This window comes from Carassius auratus, chromosome 30, assembly GCF_003368295.1.
Source record: "Carassius auratus strain Wakin chromosome 30, ASM336829v1, whole genome shotgun sequence".
Taxonomy (NCBI): Eukaryota; Metazoa; Chordata; class Actinopteri; order Cypriniformes; family Cyprinidae; genus Carassius; species Carassius auratus.
The window spans coordinates 21,403,049-21,419,998 of record NC_039272.1 but is presented as its reverse complement, the minus strand read 5'-3'; the positions used below and the strand labels follow the sequence as shown (position 1 = coordinate 21,419,998).

General features: G+C 36.0%; 1 protein-coding gene across 2 annotated transcripts in view; it reads right to left on the bottom strand.

Moving 5' to 3' along the window:
* Window positions 1–16,950, bottom strand: part of msh3 (mutS homolog 3 (E. coli)) — a 47,673-nt gene that overhangs the window by 19,118 nt on the left and 11,605 nt on the right. For both annotated transcript variants that reach the window (XM_026212124.1, XM_026212123.1), the window contains exons 9-19: window positions 11,702–11,832; window positions 10,185–10,293; window positions 9,313–9,397; window positions 8,604–8,713; window positions 5,615–5,747; window positions 3,842–4,029; window positions 3,599–3,767; window positions 2,443–2,507; window positions 1,973–2,089; window positions 1,632–1,739; window positions 708–822 (exon numbers count right to left, since the gene is read on the bottom strand). In XM_026212124.1, the coding sequence (XP_026067909.1) occupies window positions 708–822; window positions 1,632–1,739; window positions 1,973–2,089; window positions 2,443–2,507; window positions 3,599–3,767; window positions 3,842–4,029; window positions 5,615–5,747; window positions 8,604–8,713; window positions 9,313–9,397; window positions 10,185–10,293; window positions 11,702–11,832 (1,330 nt within the window). The remainder of the gene's footprint in view (window positions 1–707; window positions 823–1,631; window positions 1,740–1,972; window positions 2,090–2,442; window positions 2,508–3,598; window positions 3,768–3,841; window positions 4,030–5,614; window positions 5,748–8,603; window positions 8,714–9,312; window positions 9,398–10,184; window positions 10,294–11,701; window positions 11,833–16,950) is intronic.

Here is a 16,950-nt window from a genome sequence, read left to right as displayed (position 1 = left end):
TAGAAAGAAACAGAACAGGTACGTGAATCATTATTTTGAGATGAGCCTTCAATGAATCAGTTTATCCAGTTCACAAAAATAAGTGTGAATGAACCAGACTGATTTGGCTCGATCTACCTTCAGGGAAAGATTTATCAAAGAATGTCCTACATTTCAGTCTGTTTTTCTCACAAAACTATCAGAAATAGGGATGGACTAATATTAAAATATATATATATAAAAAAAAAAAAATAATACAACACTCACTAAAAATCCGTCAAGTGAATTTAAGTGAATATAACTGAATTTAAGCATCACAAAATCATAAATTACAGTATATAATACACATGTATAAAAATCATTTTAATATTAAAACAAATTTTACAGCTACTCATTATTAAATATTACAAACTGAATTTTTAAAATGTCAATTTTGTGTGTATATATATATATATACACACACACACACACACACACACACACACACACACACACACTATATATCAAAAATATACATAATGCATCAGTCTAATATTTAAATTTATCTCTTATCAGAGAATTGGAATGTAGTGCATGAGTCATATGGATCACTTTTATTCTGGTGAAGTGCCCAGCACATTCGAAGAAGAAAATTCATACAGGTCTGAAAAAACATGAGGGTGAGTAAACTCCCCTTCTGGGTCAACAATCCATTATAAAAACAATAACAGTAAAAAAAAAACTGTCACCTGTAAATGAGTGTCATTGGGGACATATTGATCCTCAACTCCCATCAGCGAGGTGATGACCGGATGCTTGCCTGCCATGATCAAAATCTGACTTTTATCCTCGAGAATCTCAGGCCTATGCTCAGGACATACAGAAAACAGATGCTTTAGACACCAATAAAGTAAAGTAGTGTATTCACAATTCACAATTAGATAAAACAAAAAATAAAAAAAAACACAATAATGAATTAGCCAAAATAACGTTTTACGAACTCCATATTGGCACAACAGCTTATATATAAGAGTTGTAATGTATGGTATCAGCTCAACACACTTTTGAAAAGTCCAGAGGGAGAGGATAAACTCTGGTGCTCTGCAGAACAGGCGGGAGGGGGAGGGGGAGGTGGTGAGGAGCAGAGGGGGAGTAGTTGGCGGAAACCTCTGCTTTCAAAGTCAAATCCACTCCCCCACACAGACTGTCAGAGGGATATGGAGTGGGCTCTGTACTGCATGGGGGTGGGATTCATCCTACTGTTGGACTCAATTCCGGCCAGGGAGAGACGGAGATGTGGGGGCTCCAGGGTCCCCTTACACTCGTTCATCTATGAAAGCTTATGTAAGATGCTTTATGCGCATCTCACCAAACACAAAGGAGAAATAGAGCTTCTTTGTAGATGCTCAGAAATGATTGATTTTATTGCACTTCAGTGCGTCAAAAAAAGCTTTAAGACTGGGAAAAGTCCCTACAATCGCCCCCAGAACTGCACGTATCTGACTTTTTAATTTTCAAAAAGAACAGACGACAGGCCTTAGAAACAAAGCTTAGTATATTCAATTTGATGAACTAGGTAATCTATTGAAAGAGTATGCATGCTTGTGCAATATGAGAGATGACAGGAAGCCGGCAAAGAATACAGGAATAAAAAGCCAAATTCATTACCATACCTGCAGTAATTATTTTCTTTAGCAACCTGAGCCAATGAGAAGAGGCAGTCCATGGTTGCTAGGTGACACACTGCTTTCCTCAGGATGTAGTAATGGTCCCCAAATAACCTACACACAGCAAAAAAGAGAGAAGGCTATTGAGAAAGAAAGAAAGAAAGAAAGAAAGAAAGAAAGAAAGAAAGAAAGAAAGAAAGAAAGAAAGAAAGAAAGAAAGCTGCCGGGTCGGAAAGTGAGGGGATAAAATGCATGTTTTATGTGATTCAATTACTTCACAGCAGCTTCCAGATTTCAAAGTCTATAATGAAACAAATCGATGAAAGCATTTCAACCAATCAACGTACTGAAGGAAGTTGATCCACTCATGATTGCAGTCAATAACCAGCTGTTCTCGTAGTGTCTGCAGGCGCCGATGTTTCTCCACAATGAATGGAGTGTGATATCGGCCCACAATCTTAGTGCTGGGGATGAAAAACAGACCTTTAATATCGGTTTTTATCCAAATTATTTTATAATGTAGAAGCAAGCTATTTCCAGCAAACCTGCAAGAGATTAATAGCCACTATAGCTAAGTAACTAGAAAAATAAAGTGCAGTAAACACTAAATTTTTTGCATTACTATCCGGTGTGTGTATGATTATGGTAATAAATTCAAATATTATGATAACAAATACCAGTTTGCAATATCAAGCAGTATGAGGAACTGTTTTTGTCCAGCTAAAATAAGTGGAAGCAGCCAACACCAGAAGCCTTGCACATTCGAGATACTATTTTAAGGAGCAAATGATCAAATTTGTCAACAAATGGTGCCCACCTGTTGATTTTGACCCAGTCTGCCGGGACTATAGATGACATACTGTTCTTTACTTCAATGAGAAACTGCAAAAAAAAAAAAAAAAAAAAGAGACAATGGTCAAATCTTTGTAGACCGTGTGTAAAACTTATTTTACTTAGGCCATCATCCAAAGTCCAAAGTAAGTAGCAAAGATTTAAAATGATCTCTTTATATTGTCTCTTCCTGTGACTGTTCTTGACCAGAATAAGATGCTAAGTGGACCAGACTTTATGTTGATAGTCAAAGCCATCGCTATGTTAGACTCACATGCTCTGTCACTATGTTAGATGGTGGGAGAAAAAGGGGATGGCCAGAGTCTATACTCCGAGGGGGAAAAACTGTTGTGCATTCATGAGAGAATGGCAACAGTGAGCAGATGGAGAAACAGATGTGGAGCTGCATACGAACTGCAACATTTCAGACCCTGTCCTTGTAGCTGTCATCTTCTAGTAAAGTAGTATTCAACAGTATATCTACAACAGAATGAGTAAAATGGCTTTTTCCAGGTTCCATGTAGATGAATGATGTAGAATAGTTAGTAATTAGGTCTGTTACCAAACAAATATTGTCACACAATTGAAGACAACCGATATGAGATCTTGGTGTTCTCAAATGCATCACATACAACAGAGATGCTCAAACAAGGGTCTGTTGGCTCCAAATAGTGAGGGGGAAAAAAACCTTCCGATTGAAGCATATCCTAATTTCTGAAAATTTGGATAAAATAATCTGCAAAACGAGTGAATGTAAATGTAAATGCAGTATCGGATAGATCATGGGTGCACCTTTCCATGAACAGGGTAAAAAAAGACCTGAAACTCCAATTTTCTGTGAGTTTGGCATTTTCTAGCAAAACATTTAAACAAACTTAAATTCGAAATTAAATTATTTCTCAGTGGGGTTTAATTTGTTTGTGACAAAAAAAGACTTACCATTTTATTTTATTAAAATAACTTAAAAGTAACAGTTAAGCTTGACAAATTTGAACAATTTTCACAGCAACAAAAAGGCACTTGTGACTTTAAAGCAAATCAATGTTTAGCATATTTGTGGAAAATACCAATAGCTTGTTAAAATGGCTTCGGTGCTCAGTTCCTGAAACTCATCAGAAGAAGAGATCCTTGACGCTTATTACCTGCTGGCCAGACACTGTGGTGTAGTCCAAAGAAGGGTTTTTTAACACCAGGCGAATCTCTCGCCGATGCTCCATTATGTCTGATAGGACACTCTGGATTTCCTCTTTTCTGGTTCGGATCACTGGGAAGTCCGTCAGATCCACAAACATCTCGGTCTTATTACCTGTCCTAAAAAGATTAGTTTGAGAGAGATTTTACTAGAAAAGCTACATTTTTCAAAATCTTTAAAGAAATTTACTAACTTTGCAGCTTTCTCATCCAGTACTTTTAAGAAGTTTTGGGCGGGGCTTAGAAGCTGAGGTGTGTCCAATAGGAGATTTTTTAGAAGGGCAGAGCTGAGCTGTGATTGGATGGCAGGCATGAGGGCTTGAAGCTCAGCACTCAGGCGAGAGAGAGTGCTGGTGATGAGGTAAAATTCCTGAGTAGAGCACTGACAAGACAGAAAGTTTCAAAATTAACAAAAAAACATGTATTTAAAATATAGCCAATAACACATTGTGTTGTCAAGGAGGGGTCATATCAATTTTATATCTTTCTACTTTCCCCCAGGTTCAATTAACAGCCTCTTTGTAAGCTCTTCATGATTACTACAGCAGTCTGGCTTACAAGGAATCACAACATAAAATCTATATATAATATGGAGTAATTTTTGAAGATATAAAGTATAAAGATTTTTGAAGTATAAAGACAGAATAATGAACAAATTTTCTTTATTGTTCAAATTCTTTATTTATTGATTAATCATGATTAATGGCATCTAAAATAAGTTTTTGTTTACATAATCGTGTGTGTAATGTGTATATTTATTATGTATACATAAAAGCACACACATAGTATATATATATTATAATATTTACATTTACATGCATATTTATATTCATATAATTTATATTACTGTATTTAAAAATATATTATATAAAAATAACATACTTTTATTAAATATACACATGCACGTGTTTGTATTTATATATACAAAATAATAATAAACAGTACACACCACATATATTATGTCAACAAAAACTTTTATTTTGGATTTGATTAATCGCAATCGTTTGACAGCACTAAAAATATATATTGATTACCAGAAAAAATATGAAATGCTTAGTTGTAACTTAGTGCTGGGGATCATTAATCATTATGCCAATGACTTGTGCGTATGCAATCTGTAATTTCCATATTTTGATGACAGTAAGCACCAAGGAGCCAATTAAATCTCTGCTTGATCTTGTGTATGTTTATAAACATCAAGCCCATTTCCCAAAGGCTCAACGTTAGTCATTCCAACTAAACATAATGAGGCAATACATATCCACTCTATGTGTTCATTAAAAACAGTGTGAAAGTCCCCTGTAGGCTAAAACTTTCTGACCCTTTTTACAGTACATACATTTAATTTATGTTGGAAGTCCTACTTTGGCAGTCTACCACTGGTAATTGAGATTCAAAACAACAGAAAAAATAAATTCTGAATATTCAGTGATTTCTAACCTACCAATGATAAAGATTTAGGCAAATCTAACCATAAACCTTTAACACGTTTTGATTTATAAATAAAAATATATATATAAATGAAGGACAATGAGATGACAGAAACAGGCAGGTGAGGCAGGGTTGATGAGGACCTTCTGGCTCTACAACAATAATCATTCCCGTTCTTGCTCCCACTCTTGTCATTATGCTAATACAGCCGTTCAACAGAAACACGCCATTAAGCACCTTCCCCTTCAATCTCCTGCCTGATTCCAGAAACAAATGGAATAAAAAATGCAGGGAAAATACAGAACTTTCCATCAGCTAAAATATATTCTGGACTTGAGAGGTTTTCATTTTCAGACAGAACATGACAGACACTTTTAAGTGCCACCAAGGCCACTATGGTCTGAAACGTATTGTTGTTCACTCTAATTCAAACTAATTTTGAATTACAAATGAAAAAAGCATGGATTCCTGGTGGATCTGTGCGATAAGGCTTGATTTCAAACAGATGGTGATTGCTTAGGTAAAACAGGCTTTACTTTTTTGTGGTAGATACTGCAAAGTCCTCTCTCTAGGTCAGGTAGACGAGTTAGCAAAGACTGGAGAGAGGGAAGGACACTGGACTCAGAAGACAACATTTCTGCTACTGCCTCCTGTCGAGCCTGGATATCACTGAGAGAAAGAGAGAGAGAGAGAGAGAGGGATTAAAAAAAAAAATAGTATAAACAGAAGCAAGAAAATCAGTAGGGATTGTAGGAATATGTCAACAGATGCTATGTACACAAACCAAATAAACCACTGGAGCTAAAAAAGGCCTGTATCAAACAGCACACCTAAGTGAAGCAGGATCGTAACTATCAGCAGATCGCATAGTGCTTCTCTGCGGTATAATACAGCTGTGATGCAGTACAAAGTAGAGATATTTCTGAGTTACTACACTTAAAGAAATATTTCTTTTGATAAAGGATATCAATTATAAAATGGTTATTAAACTTGACAGGCAAGAATTGCCAGTTCACTTCAGAAAAGCATATATTGAAGGGGTCATGTGACGTTGCTAAAGAGAACATTATTTAGTGTATTTTGTGTAATGCGATGTGTTTATGAGGTTTAAGGTCCAAAAAACACATTATTTTTTTCATAATGTACATTATTGTTGCTCCTCTATGCCATGCCTTTCTGAAACACGTCGATTTTTATAAAACTCATCATTCTGAAAAGCGATGTGTGCTCTGATTGGCCAGCTATCCAGTGTGTTGTGATTTGCCGAATACTTCTAGCGCGTGACGGATATGTTATGCCGCTTAACATACTATAGAGCCATCTCCAAGCACGATGAGACCAAACCAATAAAACCCATTAAAAAAAGAGGAAATGGTTTCATCCAGTGGGGACATAATTACTGATTATAATGACTTATACTGTCATTCTACGCATTGCGTATCACACCGCGTAAACACAAAATCTTGTCTGCATATGTGATTAGAGAAATGATAAACAACAAGCGCTACTCTACTCTGCTCAAAACTTGCGTTTGAATCATAAGTGGCAAATTCTTTAAATATGAAAACGTATTAACAGGCTGTGAGTCAGAAGCACCGGACTGTCCTTGCAAAGTTGTAATTGTCCCACTTTATAGAAACAGCCTTTGTGCCACAGATGCATTGTAGATTACTCTCCCAAGTGCAGGAGACTGTCCTCTGTAAAATGCGCTGCACACATATGAATATTTAGTTTGAACTGTTCTGGAACATTGTTGTATATACTTAGCCGCTGATTTCTAGTTGTGTTCTAATGGTAAGAGTTGGACTCCCAATCGAAAGGTTGTGAGTTCGAGTCCCGGGCCGGCAGGAATTGTAGATGGGGGGAGTGCATGTACAGTTCTCTCTCCACCTTCAATACCACGACTGAGGTGCCCTTGAGCAAGGCATCGAACCCCGAACTGCTCCCTGGGCGCCGCAGCATAAATGGCTGCCCACTGCTCCGGGTGTGTGTTCACAGTGTGTGTGTGTGTGTGTGTGTGTGTTCACTGCTCTGTGTGTGTGCACTTCGGATGGGTTAAATGCAGAGCACAATTTCTGAATATGGGTCACCATACTTGGCTGAATGTCACGTCACTTTTTTTTGAAAGACCAAACAAAGTAGTTTCGCTTTCACGACCAAACACACAGTGTCTCCACGACATGATGGAAGCAACAATACCACAGCAAGAATCAAAGTTATGCCTTCTTTCTTTGTGTGAACATTTGGGCGGTGTTATGCAAATCTTTACACACCGTGATGCAGACATGTGGGGGCGTGTTTAAATGCGGCGTTTTAGGAGGGTGTGAACGAGTCTTAATTTTTATGAAGAATATCTCTTTGGGTTTGAGATTTTAGTCTTTGCAACTTCTTATCTTATCTATTCATAAACCGCTTGTAACACTCCAAAGAAAAAGGAAAACTTGAAATTGCATCATATGACCCCTTTAAAACAAAAAGACTGTGTTGTTAAGTCAATGACCAAAAGTGTGTGCTGGACTTCAGTGGTATCCAAAGGCATTTAAACAATGTATGAAAAAGAAAGTAATTTATTTGTTTTGGACATGTCTCCTTAGTACTGCTGCATCTTTTGAGAAGTGACTTCATGTACAATACAGTTAAAAATAACGGTTTTCTGATTTAAAATATTTTAAATAGCCATTTATTCTCTATCAAATCTTAATTTTCAGCAGTCAATACTCCAGTCTTCAGTGTCACATGACATGACTCTTCAGAAATCAATCTAAAATACTAATTAGATGCTCAGGAAACATATCTTTCTATTTTCTCTGCCGACAACAGCTTAATACTTTTGTGTCTTTTTGATAAATAGACATTTGAAAAGAACAGGATTAATTTGAAATGAAAAAAAAATCACATTCAATGGCATGACAGTCTCAGTTTAAAAATGCTCCCCAACATGTCTGTTAAGAGGTTTGGCAGGAAAATACGTGGATTTAAGATTAAACTGTTATGGAATCAAATATTTATATATTTATTTTCCTCCACAAACATAATCAGATTTTTTGTAAGCATGCATTACAGCACACACAGATCCAAACAATCCCCCACAACCTTTAAAAGGCGTATAAAGATGGCATCAGATAAACAGTGCCTTGCCAATTTAATTTTTGGAAGATAAAACATAAATACTGAATTTGAGTCATAACCAAAAAGAAGAAACCTCAGATTAAAAACTTGCATTTATGGTTATCCATTTTTATATGCAGTAGTGTTTTCCCATAATCCATGGGAGATTTTTCAAATGAGCCAGAACGAAATTGTAATCCCACCACTGGCTGAAAAGAGGGCTGCAAAGTTCCTCTGTTTTCAAAATATTCTAGGACTAGGATTAACCAAGGCTTTTAGGAGTTTAGAGCTCAATATTATCTGTAGTGAAGGTCTGGGCATGCCACTTCTATTCAACATTACAATCACTCTGCATCTTCCATACCAGCATTCAAGTCACTGTGATTACTGAATAATAAAATTAAAAAAATGACTCACATCACAGACTTCAGCGGCTGGCTCACCCACTTTCTTAACAGTCTCTTCCCAAATGGAGTTTGAGTGTGATCCAGAACCCACAGCAGACTGCCTTTTACTGAACCTGTGGTCTGACAGCAATGAAAAAAGTCATTATGAAGTCCTAACCAACATCCTAGACAATAGATAGATCACTTGGTGAACAAAACACAAACGTCCATGTTATTATCCCTTAATCTGAGACCACCAGCAAGAAATGCTTGTAATTAACTTTATTAGTATTTTTCAGCATAATCTAATTTGAGTGAAAAGATTTAGTGGCTGCAGGAGATGATCAGCATCTTGAGCTTCAGAAGACGAACATCTGACAGTCACATGATCGCACGTTTACACAAATTTACTGTTTATCAAATTTTATTTTAATTAGCATCTAAAAAGCAGAAACTGAAATGCATTTCTTATTTACAAACATGAAGTTTTCTTGGATTTTTGTACAGAAACAAGATTTCACAGAACACAGATGCACATAGTCATAAGTAGACACTTCCCTTAACAAAATCAAACCACAAGTGGTCTCTGAAGAATCACTTTAGACACGTATTATATGAATAGCAATGTTTAATGGCTGAGCACAAGTAATCATCAGATCATCACCCAACATGGATGTTAGTACTACAGTAGGTGTAAACAGTAGGACCTCAATCACCCATGTTTCCTCAGTTTGACTGACCTGGTTGCACAGGATCTCCAGGTTCTTCATGGTAGCAGCACTGAGCTGCATATGGTCAGTGTCACTCGACAGCCGCTTGAACGAGCTGCAAACATCATAACACAAACAAAATGTGCTTTCCACATAAACAACTCTAGCTTCATAATAACATCTTTACACTTTTTCACATCTTTGAAAAAAGTCAGACTAGCAACAATACACAATCATGACAAACTATTAGGTAGCAAGGCCCTATTTCAGTTAATGATGCATGTTAATTAAGGCCCTTTCAGAAAGGCAGTGAGGTTTACACCTCTTATTTTTCTTTAAAGAACATGCTTAATCAGTCTGTAATTACAGGACGTTTCTGAACATTCACAAATCAGGGGTGACACTCTGCTTACATCATGATTTAGATTGGGCTCTGTTTCCTTCTGCTACGCTATACTTGGATAAACGAAGGCCCTTGTTAATACCTATATGCCTGATGGAAGAAGGTGTGAGATGTGTCTAGTACTTAAGGTGAGGAGGAAAAATAAAAGTTTGTCTCCTAAAAGGTTCATGCTATGCCACTGGATTCATCAATGTGTTTGAAGCATCAGCCAAAGAGAGAGGAAAATGTAGGTGTAGCAGACACTGACTCATTCAGGAAATACACAGTGAACACTGTTGAGTTTGCTAAATAATTATTCAAATATTCATAATTACCAGACAATAAGAACTAACAGAAACTGAAACCAAAGGGGAATGATTTTTTGGTCACCAAATGTACATGTTTTCAGCCCTAGTCCCAGTTCACTTTCATTGTATGGAAAGAAGCAGCCGGAACACCTTTTTTGCATTCCAACGAATAAAGTCAGTCATATGGACTTAGAGCAATTTGATAAATGTACCTGGAACACAGTAAAATCTTCTCTAGCTTAAACTCAGTCAGATACTGGATCACAGGACCAAGACAGCAGATGATGGGGCTCTCCAGACCCATACAGAGGGAGTAGGAACCTATTTTGAAAGGGGGGGAAATGTGTAAAAACATACTATATTATTTAACTATACTGTTTTGTGCTTTAAGCATAAATGTGCAATTGGACAAACTGAGTCGGCGTCAGTTCACATGTCTTAAAGATGTTTAAAGTTTCTGCCTTTCCATATACACTACCATTCAAAACTTTGTTGCCAATAAGTATTAATTAATTAAATTAATACTTCTATTCAGAAAATATGCATTAATTTGATTAGAATTCTATTAAATTTCTATTTCAAACTAATTATGTTTTTTTTTTTCCTGTTCTTTCTATTGATCAACTAATCAAATAATCCTGAAAACAAAACTATTAAGCAGCAAAACATCGAGTTTAATAAATGTTTCCGGAGAACCCAGTCGGCATACTAACAAGATTTCTGAATTTCTGTATATTTCCATCACAGGAATAAATTGAAATAATATTTTACACATATTAATTGTAAAATCTGTCAAAATTTGTTTTACATTTACTTTAAATCAAGTAAAATCGGCCTTGTTGAGCATAAGAGACTTAAATAAATCTTTTAAACGGTGGTGTATCATTTTCAAGATTTTTAGATTTTCTACTCGCGTTACAAATCTGCAAACAAAGAGATTTACTCAACGCTCAGTGTAAGGTTGTCACAATACCGATATTTAAGAAATCTATATAAACCTTTGAAATTCAGAATTCTTTCTATCGATTTTGACATCATAACTAATCTTATGTTTCTGAAAATCACTGTCACAATGTCAATAAAAAAATGAATTAAATTAAAATAAAAGCATGTAGTCTTAAATTATTTCTTAATTCAGCAAATGTTGCTGATATTCTTTCCCAAGTAATTATTCAAGTTAACAGCACAGGTTTAACTTTGTATTCATGTTCATGCTGGTTTTTGCCACAAATACTGTAGAAAAAAACTGGACTGTTACTGTGTTTTAATTTTCAAATCTACTTGGTATTGAAGCGTTGCTGGCTTGTGACATTCATATTTTCAATAAACATGACAGAAGGTGTTTGGGGACAATAATTAGACTAATGACTTGTTGCTTGACAACATTTTTCAGCGTACGTGACATCAAGCTGCATTTGAGATACAAAGCAAGGAGCATAAGAGAAAACTTTCAGTGATGGTGAGGGAGTCTGTTGTGTGTAATTGATGGATCCCTAACAAGACAAAAAGGTGATTTAGTCACCGTCTTGCCAGGGAAAGCCACCATCCTTTGTCCTACACATGTCCAGCCTTAAGGACAGCAGACATTGATCTGCCACCCTTCTGCCTACAGGGAAGGATTTTTCAATTAAACACACTGACCTCACATCAGTTTGGGCAATGATTGATTCATCATGTCTGGAGGTCAGACATCAAAAAACAGACAGGAGACAAAGATAGTGCCATTTACCCTTTTCCTGGTTTCCCACAGCTGGATGAGGGGTGTCTCTGTAGAAATCTCTGATAATTCTCATTGCAGCTGGGTATTCAAACATGGAGCTTTCTCGTTTCTCAATGCGAATTCGGTCATCTGCTTGAACACTGAAAGAGGAGACAAACAGTAGGTTCACACAGGACAACAGGAAACTGCACCAGGTGAAACCTCTAGGAGAAATGGGAAAATGCTCTTGCATAGTTTGTATATTCTGTGTACCATATAACACGTCTAAAAAAAATGAAAATAAGAAAGTAAAATTACTGTTTACACTGACACAGAAATGTCAATGTTATCGTATAGGATATTATTTTACTAAAATATTTGTATGTCATGGAATTATTTATTGTCATTATGGATACATAAAAACAAATGTAAACTCTCATTCATAAGATTGTTAAAAGTTTTTGAAGTCGTCTCTTATGCGCACTATGGCCATAACTATAATTAAATAAAAATATATTTTTCAGCTATCATTACTCCAGTTTTTAGTGTAACATGGTAATTTGGACATTTTTATAATATGCTAATTTGCTGCTCAAGAAACATCTCTAGTTATGGGGAGTTTAAAAACAGTTGTTTTTATTTTTGCAGAGCCATGACACATTTTTGGGGTTTCTTTAATGAATAGAAAAGTTCAAAAGAAAAGCTTTTTTGTAAAAGGAATCTTTTGTAACATTACAAATGTTTTCAAATGTGATCAAATGTCTCCTTCCTGAAATTGTAATAATAACTATATTACAATAATGAGAATGTAATGAGAACCACCTTAAGTACTACAATAAATATATAAATAAATAAATACAGAAAATTTAAGTCAGGGATGCTTAACTTTCCAGTTGTGTCACAATTTATAAAGAAAATGATAAAAAAAAAAAAAAAAGTTTTGATTTTAGGATGAATTGTGAGCTTGACATGTTTGCAAAATTACCAATTAGGATTACTAAACATTCTTGTTACATAATATAAATTATTAAAAAGATAAATTCAAATTTTTTTTCTTTCCATATGCTAAAGCCTTCAATACCAGTGGATTTTCTCAGTGCATTTAAGGTGCATATTAGCCTCACACACACACACACTTCACCATCAGTCCATTCACTTTTGCTTCCCCACCATTCAGCACCACAGAGATCTCAAGGACACAGGTTTTTTTTTTTTGTATCTCTGTGCTGTTGCTGGGGTAACCAATGAACATATGTGGCCTATGCAAGCGTACATCCAGCTTTATCTTCCCCAACAGTGTAATCGACTTGCTGGAAAAAACTAATAGTAATAATTTATTTAAAACAGTATTGTGCCCATGGGTGACAGTTCCCACAAATTACAACTAATGCAAACACAGTCACAAGAAATAGCTGGATCAGAATATATCTATGGCCTTGTTTCTTAACAATAAGATTTATATACATGCTTTAGAGAAGGCAATATATTTTGATCACCATTTTGTCTTCGTTTTAAATACTCTTGCAGAGAGAAATTAATTTATTCAAATATAAATATTCTAGACAGTTTCTCAAATAACAAATTACAGTATGCATTACTGCCATAAATACATTTTGTCATCATTTACTCAGCCTCATGTCATTCCAAATTGTTGATTTCTTATGTTGAGCACAAAACAAGATATTTTGGAGAATTCTAAGAACCAAACAGTTGGAGTGACCTCCATACCAAGGAAAGAAATATTATGGAAGTCAATGGGGCCCATCAACTGTTTTATTACCAGCATTCTTCACAATATCTTTTTTATGTTCAACATAAAGAAACAGATACATGTTTGGAACCACATGAGAGAGAGTAAATAATAAAATTTGGTTCATTTTTGGGTGAACTACCCCTTTAAAAATGTCACATCCTTCATTGTTACAAAATGTAACAAAATTTACATGATCATGAAAGATTGGGTCAAAACTTTGCATTACATTATTTGCATACATGTGTCCTGGTTGTACTTTAAACAGTGTTTATCTCAATGTTTATTGCTGCCCTGAGAGCAAGCCAACAGATGCTTTACCTGAAAGGTAACTAATTCAAAGACCAGTTCTGACCCACAATGTAGAAACTTTATTACCCTTATTTGCTATCAAAGCCAAATAATCCAAATTTAAGGCAATTTGCCAAGTTATTTTAAGGAATAAACAGACAAAATCCTGTAACACAGTGTGATTGTGTTGTGTATGAATAAACTAATGCAGTTTGATTTGTATGGCAGATGAGCATTCAGAATCCATTTCAAGTAACCAGTTCACACTGGGAGAAATTGATGGCAGTGGCACCTTCAACACACCACCTGCAATTCCCCTAAGGCTCTCATTAACCCACAGCACGGCAACCACTCGGCAACAGTTGCTATGGGCCCTCCCTCACTATCACACCCCTGAGAACTGAAGTGCACAGCACATGGTTGGCAGTGGAAACCAGTATACCTTACATTATTCTGTACTGCGGTATAGTATTTACAGCAACATGAAGAATGGAATCGAAAAATGGAGAACAAATGTGAGTTTTAACAATGATGATCAATTGGCCCCCCATAATCTATATTTTAGAAATAGTAAAATACAAAGGTTGACTGAAGTGGGTGCAGATTTTAAAGGGATAGTTCATCCAAAAATTTAAATTGCATCATTAATTTCTCACCCTCATATTGTTCCAAACCCATAAGACATTCGTTCATCTTCAACAAAAACTAAGACATTTTTGATTATATACTAGAGCTTTCTGCCCCTGCATAGACAGCAACACAACTACCTCAAGCCCCAGAGAGGTAGTAAGAAGATCATTAAAATAGTCAATGTGACATCAATGGTTCAACCTTAAATTTTATACAACTACAAGAATACTTTTAGTGCGCAAAGAAACAAAAATAATGACTTGTGTGTCATAGTACTATTGTGAATGTTGTCAAAGTCTGAAATGGAAGAGAATAAATTGTTTAATAAAAGTCATTCTTTTTGTTTTCTTTGTGCACAAAAATAATTACCGTAGCTTTGTAAAATTAAGGTTGAACTACCAATGTCACATGGATTATTATAACAATGTAGTTACCATTCTGTGCCGAAGATGAACAAAGGTCTTACAGGTTTGGAATGACATGAGGGTGAGCAATTAGATTACATACAAAAATAAATCCAAAGGCACGATCAGACTATGGATCAGACGCATCCTCGCGCAGGTCTAGAGACGTGATGCCCAGCGTTTGGCGCCCTATAATACTAATCTTGTTGATCGGTATAATAGCATACGTTTTCTGTTAAGGTACAAATCAAAACAACTCACCTGTCGAGTAAAACACTTGCGAGATCAGCATCTCTTTTTAGTTGAAGTTTGTTGCGAAGATACTTCCGCATTTGTCCACACACTGTTGTCATGTGGTTTCTACGTCAGTAAAGGCGGTAACAAAGGGTAACTAACGTCATTGACAGGCGACTGCACTGCCCCGTGTCACTGTTTAGAATGGGAATTTTCTCATGATTTACAAGTAGTTGGAAACATTAGAGCTATTGTTAGTAATCAGCTGGACAAAATTTATAACACTAGCCTAGTGATTTTTGGATATTTTACTGCAAAAATCTTACAAATTGTACCTTTAATGACAAAATTTTCATTTTGATCTAACTGTCCCTTTAAAACACTTTATAAGATGCTATTAATTTCCTACTTGCATATAAAAACAAACATAAACCATGACTTGATAGAATTGAGGCTTACCGACAGCACTTATGCAAACCTGCATAGTTCACACACTTCATTTCAAAAAGTCTTTAGTTTAAGCCATCTAACAACAGTGCCCTTTAAAGCTTATATGCAAACATAAATGCCTACGCGGTGACTTGACAGTTGTTCAGGTGAATAGGTCAGAGGCTTTAACCTTTAAACACTTTGACATATAATTCTGCTTCATGCTTCTTTTCCTCCCAGATTTTCTAGCACCTTTAATACAATATTAAAGGTTGCATTCATGGAAAAATTATGACAGAGCATTGGAGGATAAGAACAGCAAAAAATTATGACAGAGCGTTGAAAGATAAGAACAGCAAAGAACCACAAGGACAGACGTAAAAATGAGGCAAAAAAAGAAAAGAAAAAAAGTAGCACCTGGAGATAAGTCAAAGACAGGGAGAACATGACCAAAAGCCCATAATTAGGAAAAGAAGAGTTGAGACTGTAAGTGTGATCAGGACAATTAAAGCATAGGTATGACATTTCTGCACAAATACACCAATCAGGACTGCAATCTCTCTGTCTGTTACTGGTCAAGCAAACCCACCTCCAAAATCGTGTCATTGGTGTAACCATGTTGGGTTGGTTGGCATTCTCAAATTAATTTTCTGAAAACACCACAAGGATGCAGTATTTTCAGCATTACAAATGGGACAATACAGAAAGATATAGATTGAGTTTGAAGGGGTGACTGCATTCTTGCCTGGATCATGTGCTCCTCACTAATTTAATCTATTATCTTCTCACAGGGATGAGCAATTCGAAAATAAAATCAACAACATCAGTCTCATTTAAAAGACAAAACAAGAGATGTTGCCCCTGTCAAATGAACAGTGTCTTTATCAGGACTGCAATGGTCATTTTTCTTTTTCTTCAGGAAGTTACTATGTTTGGGTTTGTGATGACCCTTGGACACCTGTCGGGACTCCCAGCAAGTACAGAATTTAAGTTAGCACTTTAAAAAAACTACTCACTCACTTATTTACTCATGACTAATCATTGTTATAGAAGATTACGTCACTTCCAGAAGTGTGGTTACTTTTGGCCATTGAAAGTGGTCTTGTTCCTCTACCAAAGGGGTGACCAAGACTCTTACTGGAGGGTCACGGTCCTGCAGAGTTTAGCTCCAACCCTGAACCAAAGTAATCAAGGTCTTTAGACTCACCAGAAACTTCAAGGCAAATGTGCTGGAACTGGCCAAAGAATCTCTGCAGTATATTTGCCTGCATGAGGAGGATTGGACACCCCTGTTCTACAGATAAGACCTGCAGAGTTGAAATTGTGTTGGTGACTACAAAAAACATTTCTAATTTCTAATTGTTCAACACCCTTTTTTGAGATGAAGCACTAGTTGCCAGCCAGTTAGAAGCCATTATTCCCTGGTGCAATACAACTTGCGTTTAAGGTTCCACTGAGGTGGTTCTTTAACTGTCATTACTGTCCTTGAAGTCTTGGACAACTTTAAGCACAGCCTGCAGCATATACATTTTCAAAGCAAA